The following is a 16,823-nucleotide window of genomic DNA, read 5'->3' as shown; positions in this document are numbered from 1 at the left end:
CACATATGGTACACCAAACTGGTAGGCTGGTAAACTGGTGAAATGAACAATCACATACATGCCTCAACAATACATTCCTCCCATACCAGAGTCAGAGAAAACAACAAAACTTTTCAACACAAAACCTTATAAACAATTATTTTGAAATGTTTCATGAACTTGATAAGTATTTTCTCCCTTATATCAAAATAGATAGGAGTTAGGCAGGATTTACCTCTAGACCGTAGTTTTTTACCTCGTGTGTGCTACACAACTGAACAATAAAACTTTGTAGTTTATGTCTATTGCCATCATAGTGTGTACCTTGTGTAGGCGAGAAACATTTTAAAGCTACACAAATGAACAGTAAAACTTTGTAGTTTATGTCTATTGCCATCATAGTGTGTACCTTGTGTGGGCGAGAAACATTTTAAAGCTACACAAATGAACAGTAAAACTTTGTAGTTTATGTCTATTGCCATCATAGTGTGTACCTTGTGTGGGCGAGAAACATTTTAAAGCTACACAATTGAACAGTAAAACTTTGTAGTTTATGTCTATTGCCATCATAGTGTGTACCTTGTGTGGGCGAGAAACATTTTAAAGCTACACAAATGAACAGTAAAAGTTCGTTGTAAACCTCTATTAGCATCACATTGAACCACGAAAAGAATCTGGAAATGGTTCAATACGGACAATTGAGGGACCTATTCTGGACAAAGACAGGTATTACTCAGTGCCAAGAGACAATACTTTAGTAATTATAAAAGTAGTTTATGAAGATTTAACTTTTTAGTTAAATTCAAAATACTGCAAGAATATTGTACACACAACTTTGAAAGATTTCAGTAGTATTATGACAGTTGGAAAATTATCTTGTTGTCTAATCTTTGCCAATGGCGCAGTGTAGTGGGTACAGCGGTTATCGCGAGATAACCAGATCAAGCAACGTCGAGCGTGCCTGCTGCTTGTATGGATAACCGCTGAGCGATCCTGTCCTTGCAAGCAGTCCGCCTGCCCGGCCATTGGTGGTGGTTCGGAAGTCACCTTTAAGCCGTTGGTTCCCAGGTTAAGTGTTAGAGAGGGCTTAGCCCGAATAACGCCTGATACTATAATAAATCACTTTACATCACTAATCTATCTGTACATAATTTCAGATTATACTGAAACTCACAGTGGGAAGTGTACACCGGAGGAGCTAGGTAAATATGTTGTTTACGTTTAAATATAAAAACTAATATTAAGCTATTTATTTAGTAAACTTAAACATTTTCAGAGTCAAATTGTGTGTAATAAAAAATTTTTAAATCAGTAAAAATAGGTAAGCCAAAAGCCCACGTATAAATCAGCTGGTGCAATCCAGGGATAAGCATGCGTGCACATGCCATTTTATTCTATTCTCATTTTAATAGTAGTAACAAACTATAAACTGGAATAGCTCTGTATGTATGTCACTTTTAATAATACAGGAAAAAGTACGGGAATAAGAGTACCTTAACGATTGAAACTTCAACATAAAATTGCTAAAATCGGGGCACAAGAGTTACACAACTAGGGGACAAAATGTGCCACACCTGCTGGGAGGTAAGAACATTCCCAGATATTGGTGTAGAGATCATTTTCCTTCAGCCTTATACTCTGTCGATCTTTCTGATTCAATTCTCATTTTAAGACCAGTCAGGATATGAGGAGTGCCCAGGTCCCCTTCAGGGTAGTTGTTTCGGATGCTTGGTATGAGAGGGTATTCTCAAGCCCGATTTCACAGATCACATGAGGTACGAGTACAAACGCAAATGTAAGTGCTCTATAGCGGTGGCAATATCTGAGAATCCTAGTCAAACGTGACAAATTGTCACTAAAGCCAGCATTATTCACACTGAGGGATATTCTTCACCCTTATCTCGTTTTTAATTCTTTATTGTATATGTATATAGAGAACAGAACAAAATTCAATATATATATATATATATATATATATATATATATATGTGTGTGTGTGTGTGTTATAAAAAGTGTAATATTAGTTTTTGTAAATACTCATCATGTCTTCTTCAGTGAAGGTACTCTTTCTAAAACATCTTTCTCTGTGTTGAAAGGTCCCTCTTCCAGCCATGTTGTCAGTTTTTTACCAAAGCACAGTCCATTTTCTCTCTTGAGGCGGTCGGGATAAGTTTGATAAAAGAAAGCTCGTGTACAGCTTGTGCTTTTTTCATAAAAAAAAACTAAATGATAAGTTTGCAGTAAACAGTTGGTTGCGTTTCTGGTGCTGTGGTGGTTTAGACACCTGAACCTGTCTTGGGTAGTCCTTCTCTTGGTGACAGTACAGTTAGTATTTTTAGTTTTTTTAAATGGCTCCCGATAACTGATAGTTCAGTCCTTCAATGCACCCAATCGGTATTTTCTGTTTCATAAGAACTCTTTCCAGGTACTGAATATCACTGTTTTTGAAACTAGGCGAATGATGCATATCAAAAAAATAGTATATAAAATCGAAAATGAGTTTTGACTTAATCGGCTGAACTATTTAGTTAGACTTTTCTTTTTTTTATACAATTAACAAACTGTGGTCACCTTAATCAGTATGAACTTGATTGAAATTACAAAACAATGTTTACAGGAAACAAATGTAATCGTATTTGCGAATTGGTCTATTCTCCTGTGTGCGGAAATAGTCCCAAGAAGGGATACAAAACCTTTCCAAACTTTTGCCTTCTGGATAGAGAAAACAGCTGTGATTATCAAGGTAAGAAATCTGTATTCCTGAAGTGTTCACTTTTACTACTTCAAAATTCAAAATAGATATAAGTAAGTATATAAGTAAGCCAACCTCAATGTTCCTATTTCACGAAATGGTTATAAAAAGCCATTGATTTTTACAATTCAAGACACAGAAATTAGCTCAATTGTCTGTGAATTATAATTTAATATACCATTTCAATCTTCAATATAAGTTTTTCAGCATTTAGCAAACATTACTGGAAATGATACAAAAAAAAATCTTTTTTACAAACCGACGTTTATTTTTATAGTTTCTATACTTTTAGGAAATTCAATACTGTCCATACTAAATGTACTCTATTTTCGGATAGTGGTTAGAAAAGATGTATCCTATACAAAATGACAGACATTCATAGATTAAATTCTGATCTTATTCCAACAGGCACTATTCTGCAGCGAATAAAGCTTGCAGTGTATCATGTTTATATTACATGAACATTTGTTTATTTTCATATAATAAATAAATTTAAAATGATATGCATAACTACCTAGGCTTACATTTAACGGGCCCTTCTCTGAATGTAAGCTTGCAGTGTATCATGTTTATATTACATGAACATTTGTTTATTTTCATATAATAAATAAATTTAAAATGATATGCATAACTACCTAGGCTTACATTTAACGGGCCCTTCTCTGAATGTAAGCTTGTGAGTGTATCATGTTTATATTACATGAACATTTGTTTATTTTCATATAATAAATAAATTTAAAATGATATGCATAACTACCTAGGCTTACATTTAACGGGCCCTTCTCTGAATGTAAGCTTGTGAGTGTATCATGTTTATATTACATGAACATTTGTTTATTTTCATATAATAAATAAATTTAAAATGATATGCATAACTACCTAGGCTTACATTTAACGGGCCCTTCTCTGAATGTAAGCTTGTGAGTGTATCATGTTTATATTACATGAACATTTGTTTATTTTCATATAATAAATAAATTTAAAATGATATGCATAACTACCTAGGCTTACATTTAACGGGCCCTTCTCTGAATGTAAGCTTGTGAGTGTATCATGTTTATATTACATGAACATTTGTTTATTTTCATATAATAAATAAATTTAAAATGATATGCATAACTACCTAGGCTTACATTTAACGGGCCCTTCTCTGAATGTAAGCTTGTGAGTGTATCATGTTTATATTACATGAACATTTGTTTATTTTCATATAATAAATAAATTTAAAATGATATGCATAACTACCTAGGCTTACATTTAACGGGCCCTTCTCTGAATGTAAGCTTGTGAGTGTATCATGTTTATATTACATGAACATTTGTTTATTTTCATATAATAAATAAATTTAAAATGATATGCATAACTACCTAGGCTTACATTTAACGGGCCCTTCTCTGAATATAAGCTTGTGAGTGTTACTGAATACAAAAGCAGTTAGGATAACCGTACAACATCGTGCAAAGTTTGTAGGTTCTATCGGCTATGGTTTAAAAAATATTAAGATTTTTACGGACATTTTTCACACTGGTATTTACATCAATATATGAAATATTATTATTGATAAAAACAATGAAAGCTATGTACGAGGTTAGTTCAGTATTAATCAACTAATTACAATGATTCTTTTGCAGACTTTGGGGTTGTTCACAATGGTGAATGCTTCGCCTGGGAACTATGTGTAAACTGCGGCTAGATCACTAAAAGTCTACTGTATACCGTTGTTAACTCGTATTTTATGTTTATTGTAAACTTTCCAAAAACTTTTTGAATTTAGCTAACACAAAGTCAATTTAAAAATATAACATTTACTACAATATGTAACGATCGTATAAAACTACAAATTAAAATATGTTGAAATTCAACTAACTCGTTCCTTACCCTTATTCCTGTTGTGAAAGTTGAGATTACCTTACTATAGAAAGTAAATAATATTATATCAAATAAAGCTGTCTGTTTTTTTAAAATGATTATACTGAAAAACGTCAAGAGTTTTATTATTATAAATGTTGTAAATAACAACAGTTTTATATTCATCATGGCCTAATGTCTGTCACTTAAAAACATTGTCTTCGTTTAGAATTAGATCACTTCTGGACTAAATAACCCCCATAATAATATGACGTAGGACGATTGAACAAATTATTTCTTCAAACAAAGATACAGTTCTGAATGTAATCCTCATAAATTAATAAACAACATGTATGTATTTAATTTTGATGATAATTTTATGACAAATTTTAATGTATCAGTAGAAAAAACGTATACTAGCAAATATTTGTTTATAAGTATGGCAGTTTGGGACCTTTATTTAACACATATGTACTATACAGGTAAAAGTTGTTCATTTTCATATATGCTAATTCCTACTATACAATTTTATTTATACTCAATGTTTATGAAAGATGGTGACATGACAAACGGTTTTTACAATCAGCTGCTGATCAGTTGATTTGGCTTAGTGGTGAAGTAAGATAGAATAAAACATTTTGTACTGCTGCTCATGCTATTTTTAATTATTCTATTAACTAAATAACTAATTATTGATACAGTGAAAAAGAAGGCAAAAATACGGCACTGGCGAGTTTTATTGAAAGCATACGCCATATACATGTAAGTATTTAGTTTATTGTATTCACTATTTATATTATAATGTAACATGAACAGCATGTACCTATACTGCAAACAGACTGCATTAATAAAAAAAAATAAAATAACATAAACAGGTATTTTGTTTTAGTCCAAGTGGCAGATCATGTTCTCATTCAAACGCTGTTTACCAAAATTTTGGATTCATGTCTTTCAAGAGCAATTGTTTATAAACCCAAAACTACTTTAATTACAATATCCAAATTTTGACCACTTATTATTTTGCGCTAAAATTAATCAGCAACCACTAATTTTTTAACGCAATTTTTTTGATTGCTAATATGTTTTACAATTCTATGTTCAAATTCATACTTACATACTTTGTATGTAAGTAATATATATATATATATATATATATATATATATATATATATATATATACAGGGTGTAACTGAAATACAAAGGCAAACTTCAGGAGGTTGTTCCTGGGGTCAAAACAAACCAAAGGTTTCTATAACTGTGTGTTCTAAAATGCATCGTTTTCCGTCCGTGTGTGTGTTTGTTATATTACATTTTTTTCTAAACAACCATTAAAGATATAAAGTTAAATTTTTCAACATATGCTAATTTAGTAAATGTGGTTAATTTTTAAATAAATTAAAATTTTTAGTAGATAAAATTTAAAACGGCGGCTTGTTAAAATCTTTTATATGAATTTCTCAAAAACTACTTTCTGTAAAAAATATACTATAATCAAAATGTTTTAACATTTTATGAAAAAATGGTATATTATTTATTGAAATTGCTCAAGAGATCAAAAAGCATTTTTCTTGACCTAGTGACAAATCATATTTGCAAGTTTTTCGTAGTTTCAGAAAATTAAAGCATTTTTCTTGTTTCAAAAGTTGATGTAAGTATTTAGGCAGAATAAAAAGTTATTTTGGGTTGAAAAAACATTAATCACGATCATTATTATTAAATTTTAAAAACAATATTGTAACAAACAATCCGCATGACTCAACTTTCATGGTTTAAACAGCTTTCATGGTTTGAATCTGCTTTCATGTTAAGACACAGCTGATTATAACATCAATGAAGTCAGATAAGTAAGTTATTTCATTGTTTATTTTGACAAGATCTGTTACTTTCACTGTACCGTTTTACTGGTACATGAGGGGTTAGCTTTGAAGTTTAAATTTTTGTGAAGGTTCAAAAGGAAAATTATAAGGAAATTATTCTGAAATAAATAAAGTTCAAATTAAAATAAAACTTCTTGATTACTTTTAAATTCAAACTTGTAATATATTCATCGCTCAAAAATGTACAAAGTTCTTACAGCTTGTCTTAAATTCAATTTTCAAAATTCAAAACTTTCACACTCTAATCTGATCTGGCAATTCTTCACTTTAATTTATCTTCAAAATTCAATTTTATTTTATTACTAATTTTCTTTACTTTACTTTAACTATTACTTCTTTTCAGTGTTAGAAGTTATATATTGCTGAAAGCATCTGTAACAACCACAAAACTCTTTTAGTATTTTTACATAAAATTTTATATACATGTGCTCACTGCACCAAGTTTTATATTGCACAGATCAAAAGGACAAGTTCGTAAATTCCCATTAAATTTAATTTTTACAATATTTCTTTCCCCAAAATTATTCAAAATAACTAAGAATGAATATTGACTGGACTCCAGTTAAAAAGTTCACTTACCCGCAGGTTCGATGACGATTAGCAGAAAGATGCACTTTCAATGACTACTCGTTACTACTACTTCCGATCAACTGATACGGGAGGTACGGCACGTCTACCTCACCCCACCTCTCAATTTCGTTATCAAACACTCCCATCTGCGATGCGCGCCTCGCTGATAGTAGCCTCTTTTGTACAGTCCAGTCCTTATCATTCTTCTGGGCCTACGCTTTCCACCGGTAATCCAGTTATCCCAGAATTACAATTTAATACAATCGCTACATCACTTGTAGACACATTTTTAGTCAATAGTGCTTTTATTCTATTTAAGATGGCAAGTTACCCATTTAGCCATCAAGCTGACATGATATTTATGTATGGAGAAGCTAACGGTAATAGTCGTCTAGCGTCCCGTCTGTATTACGAATCATTTCCAAATGGACAACAACCTACCCATTCAACATCTGCTGCTGTTTACCACCGACTTCAGGAGACTGGCACTTTGTTACCTTCTACTGCAGACCGAGGTGTACAGAGACTGAATTTAGCTCCTGATTTGGAAGAAAACATCTTACAGCGAGTAGAGGAAGATCCAGGTATAAGTAGTAGGCAGTTAGGATCAATACTCAACGTACACCACATGACAGTATGGCGAGTTCTACATGAACAGATGTTATATCCGTACCATTACCAGCGTGTACAAGCCCTTGGTCCAGCTGACTTTCCATTACGTTTGCAGTTTTACCAATGGTTTTATCAGTAAGCTAACAACTCTGGCCTTACATCGTTAGTTTTGTATACAGATTAAGCTTATTTTAATCGAGATGGAATAACTAACTACTACAATATGCATCAATGGGCTGATGAAAACCTACACGCCATTCATGAAGGGAGACATCAACAGCATGTTTGGGAGGGCTTTATTGAAGACTGTTTATTAGGTCCTTTTGTATTACCTGGCAGACTAAATGGTAAAAACTACAGACATTTCTTACAACACGATTTTTAGATAATGCTCCCTTGAGTGTGAAAGAGCACTTTGGGTTTATGCGTGATGGAGCCCCCCCCCCCCCGCATTTTAGACTGGAAGTCAGGCACTTTGTGGGCCAAACTTAATGGGGAAAGCTGTATAGACAGAGCGGGGCCTGTATCATGGCCGCCTCGGTCGCCTGATCTGAATCCAATCGACTTCTTCCTTTGGAATCATTTGAAAGCTCTAGTTTATGAAAGACCAGTTAAAACCAGGGATGACCTTTTACAGCGTATCGCCGCAGCCTGTAACACTGTAAGGAATACACCAGGAATACTCGAAAGAACTCGGCAAATCAATGACCAGACGTGTTAATGCATACATCAAATGGACAGGAGATCGAACATTTGTTGTGAAGTGATCCCTAAGGTTTTGAAATAACTGCTGTACTGTTACATTGTTCCGTAATTCTTATATTGACAGCTTAAAACTATTTTTGAGATATATTTGTTCAACTGTCTCAACACTTGGAGAGTACTTTAATTTTCTGAAACTTGAAAAAACTTGCAAAATGTAATATGGTACTAGGTTTTGAAAAAATATCTAACTTTCTACTGACGACAAATAATCACTAACATAACCTTTTTTAGCAGACGCCTGGACATATGCAGATCCAGGCGTCCTTAAACTTCTTCCTCTGCAGTTACACGACCTGGAATGGATTTAGAGCACCCCTAGCGCATCTCCCACGTCCTCTGTCTTGGCAATCACATCCTCCTTGGCTATTACTCAACCCCTGGCGCTTCTCCCACGTCCTCTGTCTCGGCAATCACATCCTCCTTGGCTGTTACTCAACCCAGGGCCGTGCTGGCCCGGGGGGACAGGGGGACATGTCCCCCTGCGCCCTCGCCTTAAAGGTAAACCGGCGCCCTCTTGAAACTAGACGAAAAAGCCAAAAATCATTCGAGAAAAGAGCTAAAAAGGAAAAGAAAACAGGAGAGAAGAAAAAGGTAGTCGGAAGAGGTAGCCACGTGACGTTTCTTAGCAATACAACATTGATTAAAATTGTTAAAATTCTTCGTGATGAAATTGTAAGTAATATATCAGCTCAAGTGAAGGAAGCGGTAAACTTCTCCATTTTAATGGACACTACAATAGACATATCAGGAAATGATCAATGTTCATCCGTTGTTCGGTTCGTAAACGGAGGCCAAGTGCAGGAAAGACTGATAGCTTTACAATGTGTATCATCAACTAAAGCCGATGCTCTGATGGATTCTTTAGAAAATACATTGAAAAATTTCGGAATCCCAGTGGAAAATTGTATAGCTAATGCTTTTGATGGGGCGTCAAATAAGAGTGGAGCCTATGCAGGCTTAACTGCGAAATTGTCGGAGAGAATTCCGAACCATATACACACTTGGTGCTACGCTCATGTTTTAAACCTAGTTCTTACTGATACAGCACAAATACTTCCTTCAAAGATCACATTTTTTTGTTTGCTCCAAGAGGCACAAGTATTTTTAAAGGAATCATTAAAGAGAAAACAGTTTTATTCAGCAGAAAATCCTGTTTTTAAACTCGGCGCTATTGGTGCTACACGTTGGCGCAGTAAGAGTTATGCTACCACTAAGATATTTGGCAGGATTGATAATTGGACAACAAGCACCCCACTTAACCCTTCACATCAAGCCAAACATGTATTCCAAGAACTGACCGTAGCGTTACAAAAGATTTTCTTGTCCCCTGAATTTAACACTACAGTCAGGAGTAGTGCAACAGGACTTCTTAGTAAGTTTCTAGAGTTTGAAACAACAGTTATTGCAATGACCTTCCTGCAAATATTTAAAGTTACTACACCGTTATCAGACTACCTCCAAACGAAGAATCTTGACTTTGCTCAAGCCTGGAGGCTAATAGAGTCAGTTCTGCTGCGTTACCGCCAAGCAGAATCTACATTAATGAACACTTAACGGCTGAGAACAAAGCGCTACTGGGAAAGGCCAGGAGACTTTTACGTGAAAGGGAGCTGTATTTCGCTGGTTACGTCAACGGAAAAGTTCTGGTGAAGCGCCGAGAAGGTGATAACGCTAGGAGAGTGACAACCCTTGATGATCTCGACACCTTCATTACAGAATCTCGTTAATTCTGAAGATCATTATTTTATTTTCGTAAGTAATGTACTTGTATTTTGATTTGTTAAAGTAAAGTAATGTAGTTTTTATTTTCAAGTTCAGTACAAATATTTTTGTTATTTATAATTTACATACATAGGTAAACAATGGTTTAATATGATATAAAACAGCATTAGTTAAGTTTTTCTTTGTTTTTGCATGTAATAATAATGAAGGAAAATCATTCTTTTGAGGATTATTGCCCTGAGCCCAACCAAGTTTTTATGATCTATGTGTGAATGTATGTAAGTTTACAGTTCACAAACTCTTAATTCATTTTTAATATAAGTCACAATACATTGTCCCAATACACCCTGCAAGGTGCGTGCGGGAACCAAAACTAAACAATTATATGTCCATCTACTACTGACTTGCTGCATTTTCTTGCTATGGTATTTTTATTTATATAAATATGGCCTGTTTACACTGCAATCAATACATTTTTTTCTGTTTTATAGTTTTTAAATAATTACATTTGGTTACTCAAACAAAACAAAAAAAACTATATTTTTTACCTTAGTTTGCATTGTGCGCATTTGCATACGCATACATATGGCACTACAACAAATAACCATTATATAAACTGTGAGAATGTACAACGATATAAACTGTGACAATGTATAACAATGTAATCTATGAGAATGTATAACAATATAAACTATGAAAATGTATAACAATATAAACATGAAAATGTATAACAAGATAATATAATTAACAATTAAATAATAACCAACAACTCATGTACACAACCAATAAATTAACACGCGCTTGTGTGTGTGTGTGTGTGTGTGTGTGTGTGTGTGTGTGTGTGCGCGCGCGTGTGTATGTGTGTGTGTGCGTGTGTGTTCAACAAAAATTGTAAGTGGGCTAGTTTTAATTGATAAGTACATAATTTTAATCATACATTAAAAATAAGAATGGTATAGTTTAGCGTATGACTATGCAAGTAAAATATAGGACTCTGTTATGCTTGTTTCATAAATAAAGTTAGGAATGCATATTGTAATTTGTTTTCTTTCAATTTTAAAGTATAATGATGTAGAATACTCTTAAGCTAAACTTGATTTTAGTTCGGAACACAGTTGTGTTTATATTAAGTGTCATAAACACATATGTATATATCAGATTAGACATAATATTAAGATTAAATAATTTAGTTCAAGGTTTATTATTTTTATCATACACTAAAATAGTTATTGTATAATAATAGTGAGCTTAGCAGAAGACTATGCGCACAAAATTTATCGATTCAGTTCTTATTCTCATATTATAATGTTTAATAATTGGAGTATATGTTTTTTAGAACTTTTTTGTATTGGTACTATGCCAACTTAGATCTTTTTCATATTATAGTGGTATAACTTAAAACATAAACATGACTATTAAATTAATTTAGTACTGTTCACTGGGCAGGTGGGCGTCGTGGGCTATGGATCCGATAGAGGGCAGCGATAATGATCTAATTGAAATTAACTCATGCATACAAATCTCAGATTTTTCACTTCTCAATAATTTTTTTAGTAGCAACAATGGTCACGACAAACTAAAAATATATCACTGTAATATTAGGAGTTATTCAAAAAACATAGATGAACTGATGATTTATTTAAGCCATTTGAACTTTAATCCGGATATATTAGTTATGACTGAGTGTTGGCTGAGTGATGGGGTGGAGGGGGTGAGCATTGATGGCTTTGACATTTACTTTACAGATAAGCAACGGAACCGGAATGACGGGACAATACTTTATGTAAACAAGCGATTGACTGCCACTGCCACGCAGATTACGTTGGGGGAGGTGTTTGGAATTAGTTTGGATTTTATTTATTTAGGAGAACAGTTCAACTTACTTGCACTTTACAGAACTTTTGATAGCAATTTACACTTATTTATAGATGAGTTAGAAAATTATTATTCGAGAACGTTTAGAAACAAAATGTGTGTATTGATAGGAGACATAAACATAGACTTGCTTAAGAACGAAGTGCTGACGGATAAATACATGAATTGTTTACTTGGAACGGGACTTGTGAAATGTGTAGACAAACCTACTAGAGTAACTGAAAACACTCAGTCTTGTCTCGATCACATTTTTGTACGATATAGAGATATGAGTAGAGTTAGAGCAGCTGTGGTCGAGACAAGCCTCACAGATCATTACAGCACTGTTTTGACAATAACCGGACCTACGGCCACTAACAAGACACAGACTGATACAGCTACGTACGTAGACCGAATGTTACTTGCTGACAACCTGACACGCGCCCACTGGGAACCCGTACTTGAGTCCTTGGAGGCCAATACTTGTTCCACACTATTTAACGATATAGTACAGAAATCAATCGAGAATGCCACAAAGTTAAGTAATAAAATATCTACTAGATCTAAGAAACTTAAGCCCTGGATATCTGCGGGATTGATTTGTTCAATAAGAGCGAGGGATAAGTTAAGTAAAATAATTAAAAAACAACCTTTTAATGTGTCATTAAAACATTATTACCACAACTATAGACAAACTCTAAGCACATCATTAAAACACGCTAAGAGAGAATATTATCGTTCTAAAATTACTGAAAACAGAAAAGACCCTAAAATGTTTTGGGGAATAGTAAACGAATTGGCGGGTAGGGTGCAAACCAGGGATACATTTCCAATACGAAAGTTTCTGCCGACAAATTCAAACATTACTAACGATAAAATTACTCAAGTAGCAAATGATTTCAATAATTATTTTGCGTCTGTTGGGAAAACGTTAGCCGATACAATTAACCCGGTAGGGGACCCAGTGGTGAGCGATGGCGACTATAGACTGGATGCGACATTTACGTTACGTACGGTGACAGAACTGGACATAATACGGCACGTGACAAATTTACGTGGAGGCTCTGCCCCGGGTCATGATGGCGTTTCTGCACGGGTCCTCAAGGACAATTTAAGCACTTTTATGAAACCACTGCTATACTTGATCAATTTAAGTATAACCCAGGGAATATTCCCTGACAATTTTAAGTTGGCTAAAGTGTACCCTTTGCACAAGTCAAACAGCTTTACTGACAAAAACAACTTCCGTCCGATATCCCTCTTGAGTGTCTTTGCTAAGGTACTGGAGAAGGTAGTTAAGGAACAGCTCGTACATTTTCTCCAGGTAAATAATGTACTTTCTCAGTGTCAGTATGGGTTTAGGGACGACAGGAGTATTTCGGATGCATTGTTTGATTTAAATAAAGAATTAAATAGTGCAATCTCAGAAAACAAAAAATCAATGCTAATCTTTTTAGACCTCAAAAAAGCCTTTGACTCTGTTGATAGAAATAAGTTAATGAATAAATTAGAACAATTAGGTGTTAGGGGCAATGCCCTTACCTGGTTTCAAAGTTATTTTACCAATAGAAAACAATATGTCTCAATTTGTAATGTTAGTAGCGATGCAATTAATGTAGACTACGGTGTAGTTCAAGGGAGTACACTTGGGCCAATTCTGTTCTTATTATATATAAATAATATTGCCAAGCTAAATTTAAACGGAAAAATAACATTATTTGCCGACGACACACTTATTTTTCTGAAAGGAAATACATGGGCGGATGTGAGACGAGAAGCATTAAGTGATTTAATGTTATTGAAAAAGTGGTTTGATCAGAATGTCCTTTCCTTAAATATAACTAAAACAAAATTTATGCCAATTTCTTTGAATCCTCAGTCGGATTATGTCTTAGGAAATCTGATCATACATAATTGTGGAAATCACAGTAACAGTACCTGTATTTGTGAAGCAATCGAAAAAATAAACTCGTATAAATATCTTGGCGTTATTTTAGATTTCCGTTTGAAATGGTCAGACCATATTGAATATCTCAAACAAAAGACCCGAAAGTATATCTTTGCCTTTAAGAACCTTAGGGATATTCTTACTGTTCAAGAAATGAAAATGGTATATTATGCATACGTGCAATCTCTTTTTGCATTTGGGATAATTTCTTGGGGGGCAGCTTATAAATCAAATCTTGATCCTCTTTTTACGGTTCAGAAAACAATTTTGAAAGTAGCTTTTAAAAAATGTCATAGGTTTTCAACATCCATTTTATTTCAAGAAACTAAAATGTTTACAATAAGACAACTTTTTATAAAATCTCTTTTAATACACATGTATAAAAATTTAGATGATTTATTTGTAAGAACTCAACACACCCATAACACACGTTATTCTAGATCAACAGGAATTCTACCATTGCAATTAACTAAATCTTATTCTAACACCAACTCATACTATCTTGCTCACGTGCTTTTTATAAATATGAGTAAACAGTTTCCAAATTTTAGTTTTTTCAGTGATATTTCTACAATTATTTTTAAAAGGAAGGTTAACCAGTGGTTATTATTATTGTCTATTGAGGAGGCCGAGGCAGTGCTGTCTTCGGACTACAGACGGACAGTTTGACATGTAAACAGCCACCACTCCTATCCCATCATCATTCATTATCAATAACCTATTATAATCTGCGGTGACCCTGCTTAATTACCATTGTTGCTAATATGTATATGTTTTAAAATTAATAATATTTAATGCTTTAAAACAGGTACAAAGCAAAATTACGCGGTTTTTTCCTTTTAATATATTCATTGCATATGCGCATGTGTATGTGCATGCATATGTATATATGTGTATATATGTATGTGTGTGTGTATGTGTGTGTGTGGTGTGTAATGGTGTATTATTTTGTACTATATTTATATTCATTTTTTTTTTATTAATCCAGTCCGTTATTTCTTCAGGCGTGAACAACTCGAGACTGCGCACAGGCATCATAGCCCATGCAGGCTCATTTCCCGAGGACAATGTTTTTATACATGATGCTATTTTTATGATGTTTATTTTATGTTGTTTATTCTATGATAATTATTTCTTATTCTTTCTTCACATTTCAAAATTGTTCGGTATTGTAACAATCTAGAAATTAACTGTACAGATTGTATTATAATATTGTACATATTTTTGGGAAATAAAAATCAATTCATTCATTCATTCATTCAACTGAAAAACTGAAAGACCTGCGAAATAAGTTTTATGAAACTCTAGAAGCAGCACACACATTCGTTAGGAAATTCAATGAGAAGATCGAGACGTCCTCAGAATTTGAGGATCTGAAAGATTTGATGATGGAAACTACATTCAAAAAGTCAAGGTCAAGGATAGTAAAAAAAATGGCCGGTGAAAAATGTAGTGATGAAACTGTTGCCTCTTCTCCTGAAGATACTTCTTTCAGGATAGCTGTCTATAACTGTGTTGTAGACACTATAATACAAACGATGGAAACTCGTTTGAGTTAAAATGAGTTAAAATGTTGTTTAAAATGTAACATGTAAGCCTTGCCGAATTGCTGACTGAGCGGGTCTACACATTTGCGCATTGGCAGTGGGCGATTCTATAACGCAGTCGTGTTGGGGGAGGGTAGGAAAGAGGAGATGCTTGAAAACATAAACAACTTAATTAGTTCAAAGTGTTTGCAACTAACTACCATTTATTTATTTTCCTTTTTCGAGGTATATACGTCCAAATTTATTTCAGGTCCTACCTTTCAAATCGTTACCAGAGTGTCCAGGTTACCAACTCCTTTGGTACGGCACAGTCAGATTTCGTTGAGGTCTCCATGGGTGTTCCTCAAGGTTCTATCTTGGGACCTCTTCTCTTTGCCTTATATGTAAACGACTTAAGCTTTTGTGTCCCTGAGGCTCGCGTCACTCAATATGCTGATGACACCACGGTCATTTTTCGGGCAGACTCTTCAATAGCGTTAAATCTTCAATTAAACACTACAATCGAAAAAATTAACTCTTGGTTCATTCGCAACAATTTATTCCTCAATGTTGACAAAACATCCATTCTTCACTTTCGATCTCAGACAGTTTCTAAGGGTTTTGTTGCTTTAGACGAGGTTGACATCATTGAGGTTGATTCAGTGTGTTTCTTGGGCGTTCATCTGGATGCTGGTTTTTCTTGGCGTCAGCATGTAGAGGTCCTTTGCTCTAAGCTCAACTCTGTATTGTTTTCCTTAAGATGTCTTTCAAATTTTCTGAAAATTAATGCACTGAAAATGTTATATGATGGTTACTTTTCCTCTGTGATGTCATATGGCATAATGTCATGGGGAACTGCTTCATCTTCTCTGTTACAAAGAGTATTCAAATTGCAAAAGAGGGCTATTCGTTTAGTGTTTGGGTTGAGGGGCCTGGAGAGCTGTAGGCAAGTGTTTCGCCAAGAACGTATACTAACCCTCCCCTCCATTTTGATTTATTCCGTTTCAATTTACACTTTTATATTTTTATAAACACATTACCGATTTTCCTACCCACAATCATATATATCCCACCAGAAATAAAAATAGTTTAACAGTAACCCACCATAGTAATAATATGTTCCGCAAATCAATAGAATATTTAGGACCTACAATTTATAATAGATTGCCAGATTATTTAAAAGCCAGCACTTCACTTGCATCTTTCAAAAACAAACTAAAAGACTTTCTTGTAAAAAACTTTTTACTCACTCTCTGAATTTTTGTGCCCCACACAACCTTACAAGTAAAAATATCATTATTACTGTTTTTTTCAATATATTTTTAATTTGTAGTTTTATCAGATATAGCAATAACTTTAATAAGAATATT

The 16,823-nt window shown here is 33.9% G+C and overlaps 1 protein-coding gene across 2 annotated transcripts in view; it reads left to right on the top strand.

The window, feature by feature from the left end:
- LOC124368693 overlaps positions 1–4,582 on the top strand; it is an 87,104-nt gene extending 82,522 nt beyond the window's left edge. For both annotated transcript variants that reach the window (XM_046825989.1, XM_046825990.1), the window contains 3 exons: positions 1,137–1,181; positions 2,597–2,722; positions 4,363–4,582. In XM_046825989.1, the coding sequence (XP_046681945.1) occupies positions 1,137–1,181; positions 2,597–2,722; positions 4,363–4,424 (233 nt within the window). In that variant the 3' untranslated portion in view covers positions 4,425–4,582. The remainder of the gene's footprint in view (positions 1–1,136; positions 1,182–2,596; positions 2,723–4,362) is intronic.
- The last annotated feature ends 12,241 nt before the right edge of the window (positions 4,583–16,823 follow it).

This window comes from Homalodisca vitripennis, chromosome X (assembly GCF_021130785.1).
Source record: "Homalodisca vitripennis isolate AUS2020 chromosome X, UT_GWSS_2.1, whole genome shotgun sequence".
Taxonomy (NCBI): Eukaryota; Metazoa; Arthropoda; class Insecta; order Hemiptera; family Cicadellidae; genus Homalodisca; species Homalodisca vitripennis.
The sequence above is the reverse complement of the archived record's forward strand: the minus strand, read 5'-3'. Positions and strand labels throughout refer to the sequence as shown.